At 42.3% G+C, this 14,826-nt stretch overlaps 1 protein-coding gene across 2 annotated transcripts in view; it reads left to right on the plus strand.

The window, feature by feature from the left end:
- The window catches only part of LOC122932067 (prostaglandin reductase 1-like), a 68,944-nt gene that overhangs the window by 37,903 nt on the left and 16,215 nt on the right, over positions 1-14,826 (plus strand). For both annotated transcript variants that reach the window (XM_044286263.1, XM_044286268.1), the window contains exons 5-6: positions 12,448-12,615; positions 13,493-13,610. In XM_044286263.1, coding sequence (XP_044142198.1) covers positions 12,448-12,615; positions 13,493-13,610 — 286 coding nt within the window. The remainder of the gene's footprint in view (positions 1-12,447; positions 12,616-13,492; positions 13,611-14,826) is intronic.

The raw sequence follows: 14,826 nt of genomic DNA on the forward strand, positions 1-14,826 counted from the left end.
GCTGCCCTTTGTCTCACAGGACTCCTCATTATCCCAACACTGGTGTCTGAACACCCTACCTTCAGAGGAGCGTGTCCTCTGCTACACATCCCTCTGCACCAATAGATAAGGATGGCCTCCCTACTAGGTTAGGATAACTGGAGTTCTGTGGACAAAGCACCATCTTGATGGCACCGCATCCCTGTCCACTCATGTGTACCCAGGCTGACTTCCCCCTGTGATCCCATCTTGTGGAGGCCCGCAGAACCAACGGCATAGGCATGCCCCGGCTCCCCAGGACCCCACAACACAAGAACACAGTCCACACTCCGCTGCCAAACACTCTGCGTCCAATCCCTATCAGAGCTGTGTTACCTGCTCGAACTAGAATTAAGTGCGCAGCACAACATTACACCAATGTTGTCTGTCCGCCCCAGTCCCCAGCGCAACACAGCCCTACCGAAAACCTTGAGCGCAACAGTGTTATCTGTATCGATCCGAGACCCTGGTTGCCCAGAATAATATCACATCATCCTTTGTGTGCTGCATGAAGAAGGTCCTTATGCCTTCTCCCGACCAGCAGGATTTCCCGTGTGATATTATCTGCTCGCTACCCTATACGTTCTCGATCCACAGTATAACACTGCTCCACTCCAAGGGGACACAGAATGAGACAAGACAGCAGATGGGACATTACAACACTACATAAATCAGCCTGGTGGAACACACTCATAGACAAGGACCACCATCAACATCAAAGAGAACGTTACAATGGACAACAAAAACACACAACATGGACATGTATAGGGAACAAACGGTGTAACAAATAGTACAGGGGTGTCAAATGTTGCCTAGCCTAGCTTGGCCACTCTGGCCCCTCAGCAGCAGATGGTGTTGCCGAGAGGTAACCCCTTTATGGTCAAGCTGACTAGACCCCGCTGCACCATTCGCTACCTGCCTCCCATCACTGGACACATTGCAGTTACTTGCACAAGGGCAATTCCTTGCAATGTGTCCTTTGTTCCCACACCTGAAGCACCTGATTGGGCTTACTGTCTTGTGTGTTTTGCAGTGCTTCGCTATATGACCCAAGCCACCACAAGCAAAGCATTTGATGTTTGCCCGGTGTGCCTTAGGTCCGTCCACACTGCAACCGCGCTCCCTGAATTGTTCCATCTTCAGGGAGGCACTTTTCACGATGTTTCTTTTCCCCAAAGTCAGGGAAAAATCTCTGTTAGTCTGGACAGGCTTGGTCTGGTGATTTGGCCTGTCACAGACTACTCTCCCCCCTATTTGCCCTGCATAGGGCAAAGTTTTGGGATATTCCGACCCTGACTTTATGGGAAAAGAAAGGGCCGGCACCAACTTGGTGATGACCTGTTGCATGCCAGTCATTATCTGGGAGCTTACAGCAACCTGAGCCTTCAATTTGGCTACCGTCACACTAGTAGAGGCAGTGCGTTCCTTGAAGGCCTTGACCTCAGTATAAGACTGAGTCAACTGAGCCTCAATTTCCTCCTTCTGCTTCTGCATTTCCACTAATTGTGACTGTATTCGAGCCACCTGCGCATCTCGGTCAACAGTAGACTGCACATTCTCCGCCAGCTGTGCCCGCAATGCCGAAACCTGGTCGGAACTATTGGCACAGCACTGGCAGTGAACAGCCGGAGGAATTGTCTCTGTTGACTGAGACACCAGCGCCACTTCCTTTGGCTTACAGATGCTAGCCTCAAACGTATGAACGAGTTTGGCTAGCATCCGAAGCCGTTTAGTGGCCTTATTCAACACCGTCCGTTTGTTAACACAAAGCTTGTCATAACTACAAGCCTGTGCCAACAAATCGGACCACAGCATTTCTGCTGACTTGTATGTGGTGGGGAGGATGGGATTGAATGTACTGTGTTTGCTCAAGTGTTGCAGTGTGGGGAAGTCCATACTCACCGTTTGAGCGTCCATCTTCTCCTTGGGGCCGTACCTCCTCGCAGCTGCTTGGAAGAAGTCCATTTTCCCGGAACGCCTCTTCCCGACCAGCCTGACTTTGTACGCTGCTCCCACGAAGATGGATCTCTTCCAGTGACGTATCCTCTTCTCCCTCGCAATCACTCGAGCGGTGTAGTGACCGTGCAAAGCAAATAGCAAAATATTAATTCACAGATAGAACATAGATTCTCTGCTAAAGATTTTGATCTGCGTTTGGTGCTGTGAGGAAGAGTCGCGTTTCCTGTCCGAATTATCAGGTCCTAGACGCTCAGACCGCTGACCACGTCTCTCCTAGACGCTCAGACCGCTGACCACGTCTCTCTTGCCTGACAATTCACAGGATAACCGACCTCTAACCTCAAAACCAAACACAGATTTCAAAATCCAAGCAGTGGGCCTGGCTCGCCAATGTAAAGGGGGGATATTAATCACCAATATTATGCGAATATCGATAATTAGTATTCCTAAATAGGAGGAGCCGTCTAGTGAAGACTCTGCCTATTTATACCTTTATATAACAATACACAATATCTTCGCTTAGCCTTACACTAATCACTAAACTAGCTGCATGCGCCTTACTTACTACCGCTAACAAGTACACACTACACAAAGGGTACAAGTAACACAGTATTTATTACAATGCACTACGCACGCAATACTGACAACACAACACTAAATATACAGTACTCAACTACACTACACGTTCCCAAATTCCACCCACAAACTAACTATACAATACACACATACAGATATAACAACCCAACCGCCTAGCTCTATACTGTCCCTACGGGGTTACAAGAGGGTTAAACACAATACTTTGTTTGCAGAGCAGCTGCATGCTCAACAGAGCAGCAGAGCTTGGGTTAACCAGGGGATGCAGGGTTAACCAGAGGATGCAGGGGTTGGGGTAACCCAGGGGTTAATCAGGGCCACCAGGGTAAACGTTCAGGGGTAAAGGGTTAACAGGGTAAATCAGGGGAGCAGGGATGTTAACCAGGGGGATGAAGGGGGTTAACCCGGGGGATGAACCAGGGGGATGCAGGGGAGGTTAACCAGGGATCCAGAGTGGGGGGTTAATGGAGTTGGTGAGATAGGGGGGGGTGATACTTAAGGTCGTCCAGGGGTCTGCTCCGGTCGCAGGACGCACTCTCCTGGGTCCGGTCCTTCAGGAGGGGGCGGCCAGGCCGATCGCACTCTCCTATTCCGGTCCGGTCAGCTGCCACGTGGGAGACCCTGACTCCCTAAGCGCAGGACGCGCTCCTCTATAACGGGGGGGGGGGTCCCGATGTCCTGAGCGCCGATGCGCTCTCCAGTGGGGGCCCGATCCTAACTATCCTGTCCGGAGCGCAGGATGCGCTCTTTTCATGTGGGGGCCCAGACCCAACTAACTTCCTGAGTGCCGGGCCGCCGGATCTTTAAACCCGGCCGCCCGCACTCCCGCGCTGCGCCGCCCACCAGGGGGCGCGCGCGCGCCCCCATCATCCACGTGGGCCGGCGCAGTGATATGACGTCACTGCGCCGGCCCGCACATCGGGGACGCGCTGCAGACAGGCGGGAGATGCCTTTGATCTCCCGCCTGCTGCCCTTAGCATTCCGGACAGTGCGATTGTAATCGCACTGTCGGAATGCGCATAATAGGAGGAGGGGAGGCTTCTCCCCTTCTTCTATCATGCGTAATTATCTCCAGCGGCGCTGGAGATAATTACAACAAAGGGCTCAGATTCTGTTGAATCTGAGCTCTTTGTATCCATCAGGATGACCGGACCCTTGTCCAGTCATTCTGATGCAATTAGCCAGATTGCATCGGTTTGAATGCTTGGGGCACATTCAAACCGATGCACCTGGTTTCAGGTGTAGGAGGGGGGATACGTATAATATACATGAGTATGGATGCTTGGGGCACATCCATACACATGTATATACAATATTAGGGACATAAGGGGGCACATATATTATAAGGGGGCACAGATATCACAAGCCCCTACATATAAGGGGGCACAAGCCCCTATAGGGCACAGATATACTATAAGGGGGCACAAGCCCCTATATATACATTATCAGGGGGCACGGCTCCCAGGGGACACATATTTCCCACAGGGGCCAACATGAGCCCCTGGGGATCACCATGGGCAGACGTGCGCAGATGCTGGGCACATCTGCGCACATCATCCCATGATACTATGTCTAATGTATGCACATATATATCATACATGCCCGCACGTGTTTGCAGGCATGCATGGATATATATGCATACGTCTCAACCATTCCTCAACAATATTACTTTAGTTATTCCCACTTTCCCAACTACTACAGTACCCCCACCACCAGCCATGCATTATTTTTTTTCCAGACCCTTCTTTGCTAGTGCAGTGCAATAAATGTACAGCAAGACCTACTGCAAATGAGTGCAAAAGTAATGACACCAGTTGTTGGTATGGATTTTTAACTTGGCGTACAAATTAAATAAATCACCTTCTATTGAGGCAGGTCTTTCCGCTCCTGCCCTACATCTACAGTGCCATTGTTCATGCCATATACATACTGTATATTTCTATATAGTATAGTATATATAGTATTAGAATGTGTTTTTTGCTTCTCTTTCCTCCTGGCCTAATTTCTATGTGGCATATGCTTTTTTTCCCCCTCTGTGACATTATGAGTTCAGTGCACTTCGGTGGCTTCTGGAGTGTTCAATATTAGTGTGTGTAATACAGTATATCTCTGAAGACTGCTGATGCATCAATTCTGCGTGCACCTTATCTCAATATAGCCAGACATGTGGGAAAAGCCATTTGGTAAAGGAAAGCTTCAATATAGCAAATGTGTTTAGAGGAAATTAAATTGCGTGTTAAGGGTTATTCAAATGGACTTTGTCATCAGTATGTAGCTTTTCTGACCTATTCAGTTGTACAAGATAATATAACATTTTCCCGGACTGAAATCCAGAAATCCCACTCACATCCCGACACCCATTCTGGGGCTGAGAAGTTACCCTAAACATGGTGCTCCACAGCAGCTTCAGCTCCACCAGTGCAGCAGCACACATACTCCTGTGACAGGGATGGTAGCGTGGATCCCTCTATAACCAGAGCTGCAGCGCACATCCCATAGTGACCCGAATGACATCACACACACCTCTCTACCACTATGTACCATTATTAATGTCATTATTAATTAATAAATAAATATAAACATAAGACCTAATAAACAGCAGTGCACATCTAGCAGCTGACACCATAGAGGTCCCTGTGCTGATACCGCCTTCTCATTGTAATCCCCGCTCTATAAATAATAACCACTCCACTCTATCTGGATGGTGTGGGGGTTTTTTTTATACCAAGAAAGCTATTTGCCCACATCCACATATTTATTTATTTTATTTATTTTAACTTCAGAAGCAAACATACATACACTACAACTACAGTACAGTACAGTACATGCTTCAGAGCAGGGAGAGTTGTGTCAATCAACCCAAAAATGTAGGTTAGGCAAAGATCTTGACATCCTGCTGGAGCTTAACAACATTCTGGAACACAATATGCCACAATGTAGTTAATCATGTACTGTAGGTAAAACAGAGATCCCAACACCCATGCTGGAGCTAAGAAGTTACCCTAAACTAATATGATGCTACTGTATAGATCTATCTATCTATCTATCTATCTATCTATCTATCTATCTATCTATCTATCTATCTGTCTATCTGATCAATACAGTAGCATCGCAGGATCATTGTGGGAGTATTATATTAATAAATCAATACAGCAGTAGCGCTGGATAAGGTGTAAAATACACCAAAAGTTGATAGACCAATATATGCAGCGCTGCTGCTGTATTGATTTTATTATATATAAATAAATTTAGATTTTATATATTTATATAATATATAAATATAGTATAATGAGAGAGACACGCGATCGCGTTTGATATTTACAGTATCATGCACTTATACCGCCCAATCAAAGTCTTAATAAGAACAAAGTGAATAGGCTTTATTTACTGTATATAAATATTTACTGATAAAAAGGAATTTTATTTGCTAGATTATTAAGATAAGGAATAATGCAAAAACAGGAGCGCTGAGCTGCAAAAAATAGGTTTCATTCACAGATTACAGCATAGTCAGCCAATCAGAGAAAAGTTCCCAGGCAATTAAGGTTAATTGGTGATGACAGGTTGTCAAAACAAAGTTTCATATCTGCTAACAAGGCAATTAACCTTAATTGCCTGGGAACTTTTCTCTGCTTGGCTTGCTATGCTCTAGAAGCCATCGAAGTGCACTGAACCCATAATGTCACAGAGGGAAAGCAAAATAATATGCCACATAAAAATTAGGCCAGGAGAAAAGAGAAGCAAAAAACACATTCTAATACTATATATACTATACTATATAGAAATATACAGTATGTATGTGGCATAATAATGGCACTGTAGATGTAGGGCACGAGCGGAAAGACCTGCCTCAACAGTAGGTGATTTATTTAATTTGTACCCCAAGATGAAAATCCATACCTACATCTGGTGTCATTACTTTTTCACTCATTTGCAGGAGGTCTTGCTGTAAGTGGGAATATCTAAAGTAATACCATTACATACAAGATGTTCTGGCTGAATGGAGTGATTATACAGCTGCAGGCTACAGAAAATGGACTACTACACAGAAACCTATGAGGTTTTAATTTAAATATCACCAAAAAATATGCAACCCAACAGAACAGTAACCCAGAAATAGGCCAGGCAGAATTTCCTTGTATATATAATACATGATGCTCTCAAGCACTGTGGCGCCCATGTCACACTTACTTATTGGCTCTTTAAATTCATATTATCAAGTTTTATACATTTTCTGGATTAAAAGGAGATTTTAAAGATTAGAATATTATAAATTGTGGCTGGCATTGTGCAGCTACACTGAAAGCACCATCCTTCATACTTCAAAGGCTGCTTCAGAAAAGTCTCTAACCTGGAAACAAATACGATTACACACAATAGAAGTACTGTTTCATCCAAAATATTTAGAAGGGGACAATTCACTTGAGAATTACAAATGTGCCTAATGAAAAAGTAGGAGTGTTCTTTTTACACAATATGAATATTCCTGCAGACAGAAATGTGATATTCTATGCAGTATGAAATAAAGAAGGTTTTTCTTGTTTTGGATTCTATGCCGTATGTAACAGATGAATCTGTATCCATCTTGTCTGTGTTTATTTACAAATAAAAGACAAAACAATCTTGATAGCTGTGATTATTTATTGGATTTTTATTTACTAGGAATGAAAATTTTGGAATGAATTAAGAAATAATCAACAGTCGCCCTCCTCCTATTTGTTTGGCTTAACACTTTATTCCCTGGGGAGTATGCGATAAATTATACATTAATGCAAATATACTTACTGGTATGTACTTTATAAAATCAAAATAAATATAAAAATATATGTGTATCATGCAATTTTGCCATAAATCTTTCCAGGCTGCGCATTTATCATCTGACAGTATCAATTAATCAAAGTTTAGGTTAGGCTAGTTTCACACTAGCGTTCGGCTGTCCGCTCGTGAGCTCCGTTTGAAGGGGCTCACGAGCGGACCCGAACGCTTCCGTCCAGCCCTGATGCAGTCTGAATGGATGCGGATCCGCTCAGACTGCATCAGTCTGGCGGCGTTCAGCCTCCGCTCCGCTCAGCAGGCGGACACATGAACGCTGCTTGCAGCGTTCGGGTGTCCGCCTGGCAGTGCGGAGGCGTGCGGATCCGTCCAGACTTACAATGTAAGTCAATGGGGACGGATCCGTTTGAAGATGCCACAATATGGCTCAATCTTCAAACGGATCCATCCCCCATTGACTTTCAATGTAAAAGTCTGGACGGATCCGCTCAGGCTAATTTCACACTTAGCCATTTTTTGCCAATATAGTGCAGACGGATCCGTTCTGAACTGAGCCACCGTCTGCATTAATATGAGCGAGTTCAGAACGGATCCGATCGAACGCTGGTGTGAAAGTAGCCTTATAGTATGGTGTAGTATATTTAATTTATATAGTATATTTATATTTCATAATTATTGTGTAGTAGACAGTAATAAAATAGGTATAAATAAATAGGTATATAGCTCTTTAACCCCTTCAAGACATTTTTCACCTTAAGGACCAGGCCTAGATATCAAACATGTTTAGTGTGATTTTTATTTTTTTATTATATAAATGTAATATATAAATTTGCGGCTATAAGAAGAAATAAGATTTTTTAAACTTTTTTTCTATATTTAAAAATATACGTGTATCTTGCAATTTTGTTCATTCACGGTCCCTCTTTTTATTACTAGTGCTGTGCACTTTTTAACCCCTTCCCAACCCATGACGTACTACTACGTCATGGAAACCACTGCGTTCCCGCAATTTGAAGTAATAGTACATCATGGTGATCGCGTGGGCACCGGAGCGGTGCGCACGCAATCACTGCAGGGGCCCGGCAGTCCCTGGTAGTCAGGCCCCTGCTGTATCCATCAGCATCGCTGTAAAAGCCGATGCCGGTGGATTAACGCCTTCTATGCCGCAGTCCGCGCTGACTGCGACATAGATGGGGGTTGGGTCGGGTGAGTGAGCGCATCGAGTCCCCGCGCTGCTGTGGCGGGGACTCGATGTGTCAGAAGGCAGCCCGATGACGTGCAGAGGCTGCACAATGCCTTGCACTGCATCGGTACCTGCCTTCTACGGGTGCCAAGGAGATCCAGCCTCAGGCTGGGTCTCCTAGGCAACCTGTTTGTGTACTACTCACTGTAGTACAAGAACAGGCAATGCATTACAATACATTAGGTATCGCCGTGTCCGTAATGACCAGCTCTATAAACATATCACATGATCCACCCTGTCCGATAAACACCATAAAAAATAAAAATAAAAACAGTGTAAAAAAAGCAATTTTTGTCACCTTACATCACAAAAAGTGCAACACCAATTCAAAAGGCGTATGTCCCACAAAATGGTATCAATAAAACCATCACCTCATCCCTAAAAAAATAAGCCCCTACCTAAGATAATCGCCCAAAAAATGTAAAAACTATAGCTCTCAGAACATGGAGACACTAAAACATCATTTGTTTGCTTCAAAATTGCTATTATTGTGCTAAAGTGAAATAGCTTTAAAAAAAAATACATATTAAGTATTGTCACGTCCGTAACAACCAGCTCTATAAAAATATCACATGACCTAACTCCTCAGATGAACACTGTAAAAAGGGGAAAAAAAACGGTGTAAAAAAAAAAAAGGCATTTTTGTCACAAAAATTGCAACTGCAAGTGATCAAAAAGGCATATGCCAAAATACAGTAGTACCAATCCGACATCACCTCATCCCGCAAAAAATGAGAGCCTACCTAAGAGAATCGGTCAAAAAAAAAAAAAACTCTCAGACAATGGAGACACTAAAATATGATAATTTTTTGCTTCAAAAGTGCTATTATTGTGCTAAAGTGAAATAAATTTAAAAAAGTATACATATTAGGTATTGTCACATCCGGAAAAAACAGCTCTATTAAAATATCACATGACGTAACCCCTCAGGTGAACACCGTAAAAAATATAAAATAAAAACAGTGTAAAAAAAAAACCAAGCGATCAAAAAGACATATACCTCCCAAAATAGTACCAATCAAACCGTCACCTCATCCCCCCAAAAATTAGTACTTATCTAAAAAATACAAAAAGCTATGGCTCTCAGACTATGGATACACTAAAATATCATTATTTCGGTTTCAAAAATGCTATTTATGTGTGAAACTAGACATATTAGGAATTAAAAAAAATGGGCGTTCAGAAAATGGAGATACAAAAATCAAATTTTTGTTTTCAAAAATGCTTTATTATGTAAAACTGAAACAAACATCATAGAAAGTAGACATATTTGATATCATTGCGTCCGTAACAACCTGCTCTATAAAAATAGCGCATGATCTAACCTGTCAGATGAAAAATAAAAAATAAAAACTGTGCCAAAACATCAATTTTTTTGTTACCTTGCCTCACAAAAATGTAATATAGAGCGATTAAAAATCATATGTACCCCAAAATTGTACCAATAAAACTGGCACCTTATCCTGTAGTTTCTAAAATGTGGCCACTTTTTTGAGTTTCTACTGTAAGGGTGCATCACGGGGGCTTCAAATGGGATATGGCATCTAAAAACCAGTTCAGCTAAATCTGCCTTCCAAAAACCATAAGGCGTTCCTTTCCTACTGCGCCCTGCCATGTGCCTTTACAGCAGTTTACGATCACATATGGGGTGTTTCTGTAAACCGCAGAAACAGGGTAATATATATTGAGTTTTGGCTGTTAACCCTTGCTTTGCTACTGGAAAAAATGGATTAAAATGTAAAACCTGCCAAAAAAGTGAAATTCAGAAATGTCATCTCCATTTTCTATTAATTCTTGTGGAACACCTAAAGGGTTAACAAAGTTTTGAGGGGTATAGTTTCTAAAATGGGGTCATTTTTGGGTGGTTTCTATTATGTAAGCCTCACAAAGTGACTTTAGACCTGAACTGGTCCTTAAAAAGTGAGTTTTGGAAATTTTCCGAAAAATTTCAAGATTTGCTTCCAAACTTCTAAGCCTTCTAACATCCCCAAAAAATAAAGTATCATTTTCAAAATGATCCAAACATTAAGTAGACATATGGGGAATGTAAAATAATAATTATTATATGAGGTATCCACTATCTATTATAAAAGTTGAGAAATTGAAATTAGAAAATTTGGGAATTTTTCAATTTTTTTTTTCTTTTTCCCCAAATAAATGTGAAATATATTGACTCAAGTTTATGACTATCATGAAGTAAAAGTGTTCCAAAGCTATTACCACATAAAGTGACATGTCAGATTAGAAAAAAATGGCCTGGGCAGGAAGGTCAAAACAGGCCCTGGGTTGAAGGGGTTAAAACATGTTATTTAATAGCGATATTACAGAGCAGAGTAAGTCCTCCTGCTGTTATAGGCCTCCTCCTTATATGTTTTTGCCACTTTATATTTCAATGTGTTCTGTACCTTCTATGTGCTTGAGTTGAATATGGTATATTATTAATCTGCTTACCAGTGTTAGTGCAATTGTCCGCTGTTACTGGAAGAAAGACAACTACTGTATGGGCCCGTAATTGTGTATACAATGAAGAGAACACTTGATAGCATGGTTCCGTTCATTGTATAGGTGTATGTGGTGTATAATAAAGTTAATAATTTCTTACCTGGTAACAGGATCTGATTAAGAGAGAAGTCATCGGCAAATGACGTCTGTGGAAAGTTGCAGGTGCCATTGGTGAATGATGATTGGTCCTGCTCTTTAATGGATAATTCAGGTACCCATAAAAGAAGGAAACAACGGTTAGGGCACATTCACTGCAATGGACAACAAACAACTATCGCCCCCCCTCCTCTATATTGTCGCAATGTTAGATTCATTGGGTGAAGTCGCTCATTATTTGAGTGGACGTGTTGTTTATTATTATATCTATTTAACAGTTAATTAGTAAGTTAAAGAATTAACATTGTGGCCTTTTCCTCCACATATATACTTATAAATAATTTCCTAAATAAATGTTATTTAGCAATTTATTGCACTTTGTAGTAATTTATGGAACCTTTGCCCATCATGTATAGTAAAGTCAGCAACGTATGTATATACAGTAACTGCCACCAGTAACAGCGCACAATCGCACCAAAACACTGGTAAGCAGATTAATAATATACCATATTCAACTTCAATATTCATATTCAATATTTTTATATTTGTTTTGTTTTTATAAAGTATATAAGTATATTTACATTCTCTAATGAAACATGATATCGCTATGTGCTCACACAATTCCGCTGTGATCTCTAGTGTTGCTACATCTGTAGTAACTTAGTAACATAGTAACATAGTTTATAAAAAGACATCTGTCCATCCAGTTCGGCCTGTTATCCTGCAAGTTGATCCAGAGGAAGGCAAAAAAATAATAATATGTGAGGTAGAAACCAATTTTCCCCACTCAATTGCTTCCCAATTCCAATAACTCCCTGGATCAACGATCCCTCTCTAGTAGCTATAGCCTGTAATATTATTACACTCCAGAAATACGTCCAGGGCCCTCTTGAACTCTTTTAGTGAACTCACCATCACCACCTCCTCAGGCAGAGAGTTCCATAGTCTCACTGCTCTTACCGTAAAGAATCCTCTTCTATGTTTGTGTACAAACCTTCTTTCCTCCAGATGCAGAGGATGTGCCCTTGGCCTATAAAACTTCCAATACTAGTTCTAGTGTTCTTCACAAGGAGAACTAGTACTCTAGTACCTACCTTATGTCAAAGACCTCACATCAGGCTAATCAACCTCCCTGTTCTGTTACTCTGTACTGAGGCAACAACACTGAAACAGTTATTTACTGATTGGTCAATTTTTTGGGGTATCCTAACTTATGTTAAAGGGAGCTTGTTTTGAAAACTTTAAACTTTTTTGTCATTTAGGATAATAGAAAGCAAAAATTCAGCATTCGCAGTGGGTGGATATTATGTTGGAAACTGTGGCTGGACAACACACTTTATATCTAACGGCAAAGGTCTGCTTCCACTGCCTTCTGAATGGCCTGGATCTCTGCCCAGATCACTGGCTCTCGGAACAGTAGGCATGCCTGGGTAAGATTTTATTTAATGTTGATTCGATCTGGTTTACACAGGGCAGTTTTGGTTTTGAGGGAATTTTAAAGGGAACCTGACAGGTTATTTGTGCTAGCCTTTCTAAAGGCGGAATAAAGTAGTGACAGACATGCTGACATCAGTGGTCAGTCACTTATGTGTTAGCAAACTTTGAAAACGTGATACTTTAAACTTTTTTCATGGCCTGCAAGGAGTCCAACAATGATCATGATATGCAGGAAATCCCCTGCCGGCTGCTTATTGACAGATTTTCCCCATTATCCAGTCAGCATGTGCCAGCAGCAGCTCTTATATAATACTATTTGAGACTTACAGATTTTATCTGTAACAGTGTAGAGGGCATAGGCCATATTAAATAGAATATCAATGGGGCATGTGATAAAAGAATATGTAGTGTACCGTATATGTCAAGTTTATAGCTAGTTAGTGTTATATGCCAAGGAAGGCAGCTCTTTGCTTGCAACTCTCCACATATAACACTCCCCACCCACGCTGCTTGTACTGTGACAGAGGTGGATTGGCTGTAGACTTTACAGGGAAATCTCCCGGTGGGCCGATACCCAGGGAGCCACCTGAGCCCTCCTTATGGCCAGCCAGTGGAAGTTTTTAGGGATGTATTTTGTGCTGCTGGCAGTAATTTCTGAAGGACTATGGTATTTGGCTCTGTGGTGGTGGTATAATGTGCCACAACATGGTATTGCTGGCCCTGCCTTCCATCAATTTGGACCTGACTCCAAAACTGTGCCACTTTTAGTATTTTTTCCAGGGCCACTTTAAGTTCCCAGTCCACCCCTGACTGTGCCACTGGTGTGTTTTAGACTTTGTGATTTATCAACACTATTCTGTATTTTATTAGTGTAACTGCATATTTTGGCCTTTTGGAAATCTGCAATCCTAAGGAAGGAGATGTAGTTCTTGTCAATAGTGCTGCTGGAGCAGTCGGATCAGTTGTAGGACAGATCGCCAAGATAAAAGTAAGTAAATGTGAAAGCTAACCCACTGTTTTTCTTTAAAACTTAATTTATTTCAAACCTGGTAAAATTAAGATAGCATTTTGTTTTACTGTTCTGTAGTTAATAGTCAAAGTCGTTGGGCCATCTCACATTTTGATGGCATATGAGTAGGCTATGTCACCAATGTTCGATTGGTGCAGGTCCAACCTCTGGGAACTGCATCTATCTCTAGAACAGGTGCCGCCAAAAGGAAGGAGGGTGCATTGCACAAGCGCGGCCACCATTCACTTCTATGGAAGTACCAAAAATAGCCGACTGCCGTGCCTGCACTGTGCACTCTTCATTTGCTTCTCTGGGAGTTCCAGAAATAGCCAAGAATACTCACTCGGTTCTTTTTACAACTCCCATAAAAATGAATGAAGAGCATGTCGCATACAGTACAGACCAAAAGTTTGGACACACCTTCTCATTCAAAGAGTTTTCTTTATTGTCATGACTATGAAAAATTGTAGATTCACACGAAGGCATCAAAACTATGAAATAACACATGTGGAGTTATATACATAACAAAAAAGTGTGAAACAACTGAAAATATGTCATATTCTAGGTTCTTCAAAGTAGCCACCTTTTGCTTCGATTACTGCTTTGTACACTCTTGGCATTCTCTTGATGAGCTTCAAGAGGTAGTCACCTGAAACGGTCTTCCAACAGTCTTGAAGGAGTTCCCAGAGATGCTTAGCACTTGTTGGCCCTTTTGCCTTCACTCTGCGGTCCAGCTCACCCCAAACCATCTCGATTGGGTTCAGGTCCGGTGACTGTGGAGGCCAGGTCATGTGGTGCAGCACCCCATCACTCTTCTTCATGGTCAAATAGCCCTTACACAGCCTGGAGGTGTGTTTGGGGTCATTGTCCTGTTGAAAAATAAATGATGGTCCAACTAAACGCAAACCGGATGGAATAGCATGCCGCTGCAAGATGCTGTGGTAGCCATGCTGGTTCAGTATGCCTTCAATTTTGAATAAATCCCCAACAGTGTCACCAGTAAAGCACCCCCACACCATCACACCTCCTCCTTCATGCTTCACGGTGGGAACCAGGCATGTAGAGTCCATCCGTTCACCTTTTCTGCGTCGCACAAAGACACGGTGGTTGGAACCAAAGATCTCAAATTTTGACTCATCAGACCAAAGCACAGATTTCCACTGGTCTAATGTCCATTCCTTGTGTTCTTTAGCCC

Source organism: Bufo gargarizans, chromosome 1 (assembly GCF_014858855.1).
Source record: "Bufo gargarizans isolate SCDJY-AF-19 chromosome 1, ASM1485885v1, whole genome shotgun sequence".
Taxonomy (NCBI): Eukaryota; Metazoa; Chordata; class Amphibia; order Anura; family Bufonidae; genus Bufo; species Bufo gargarizans.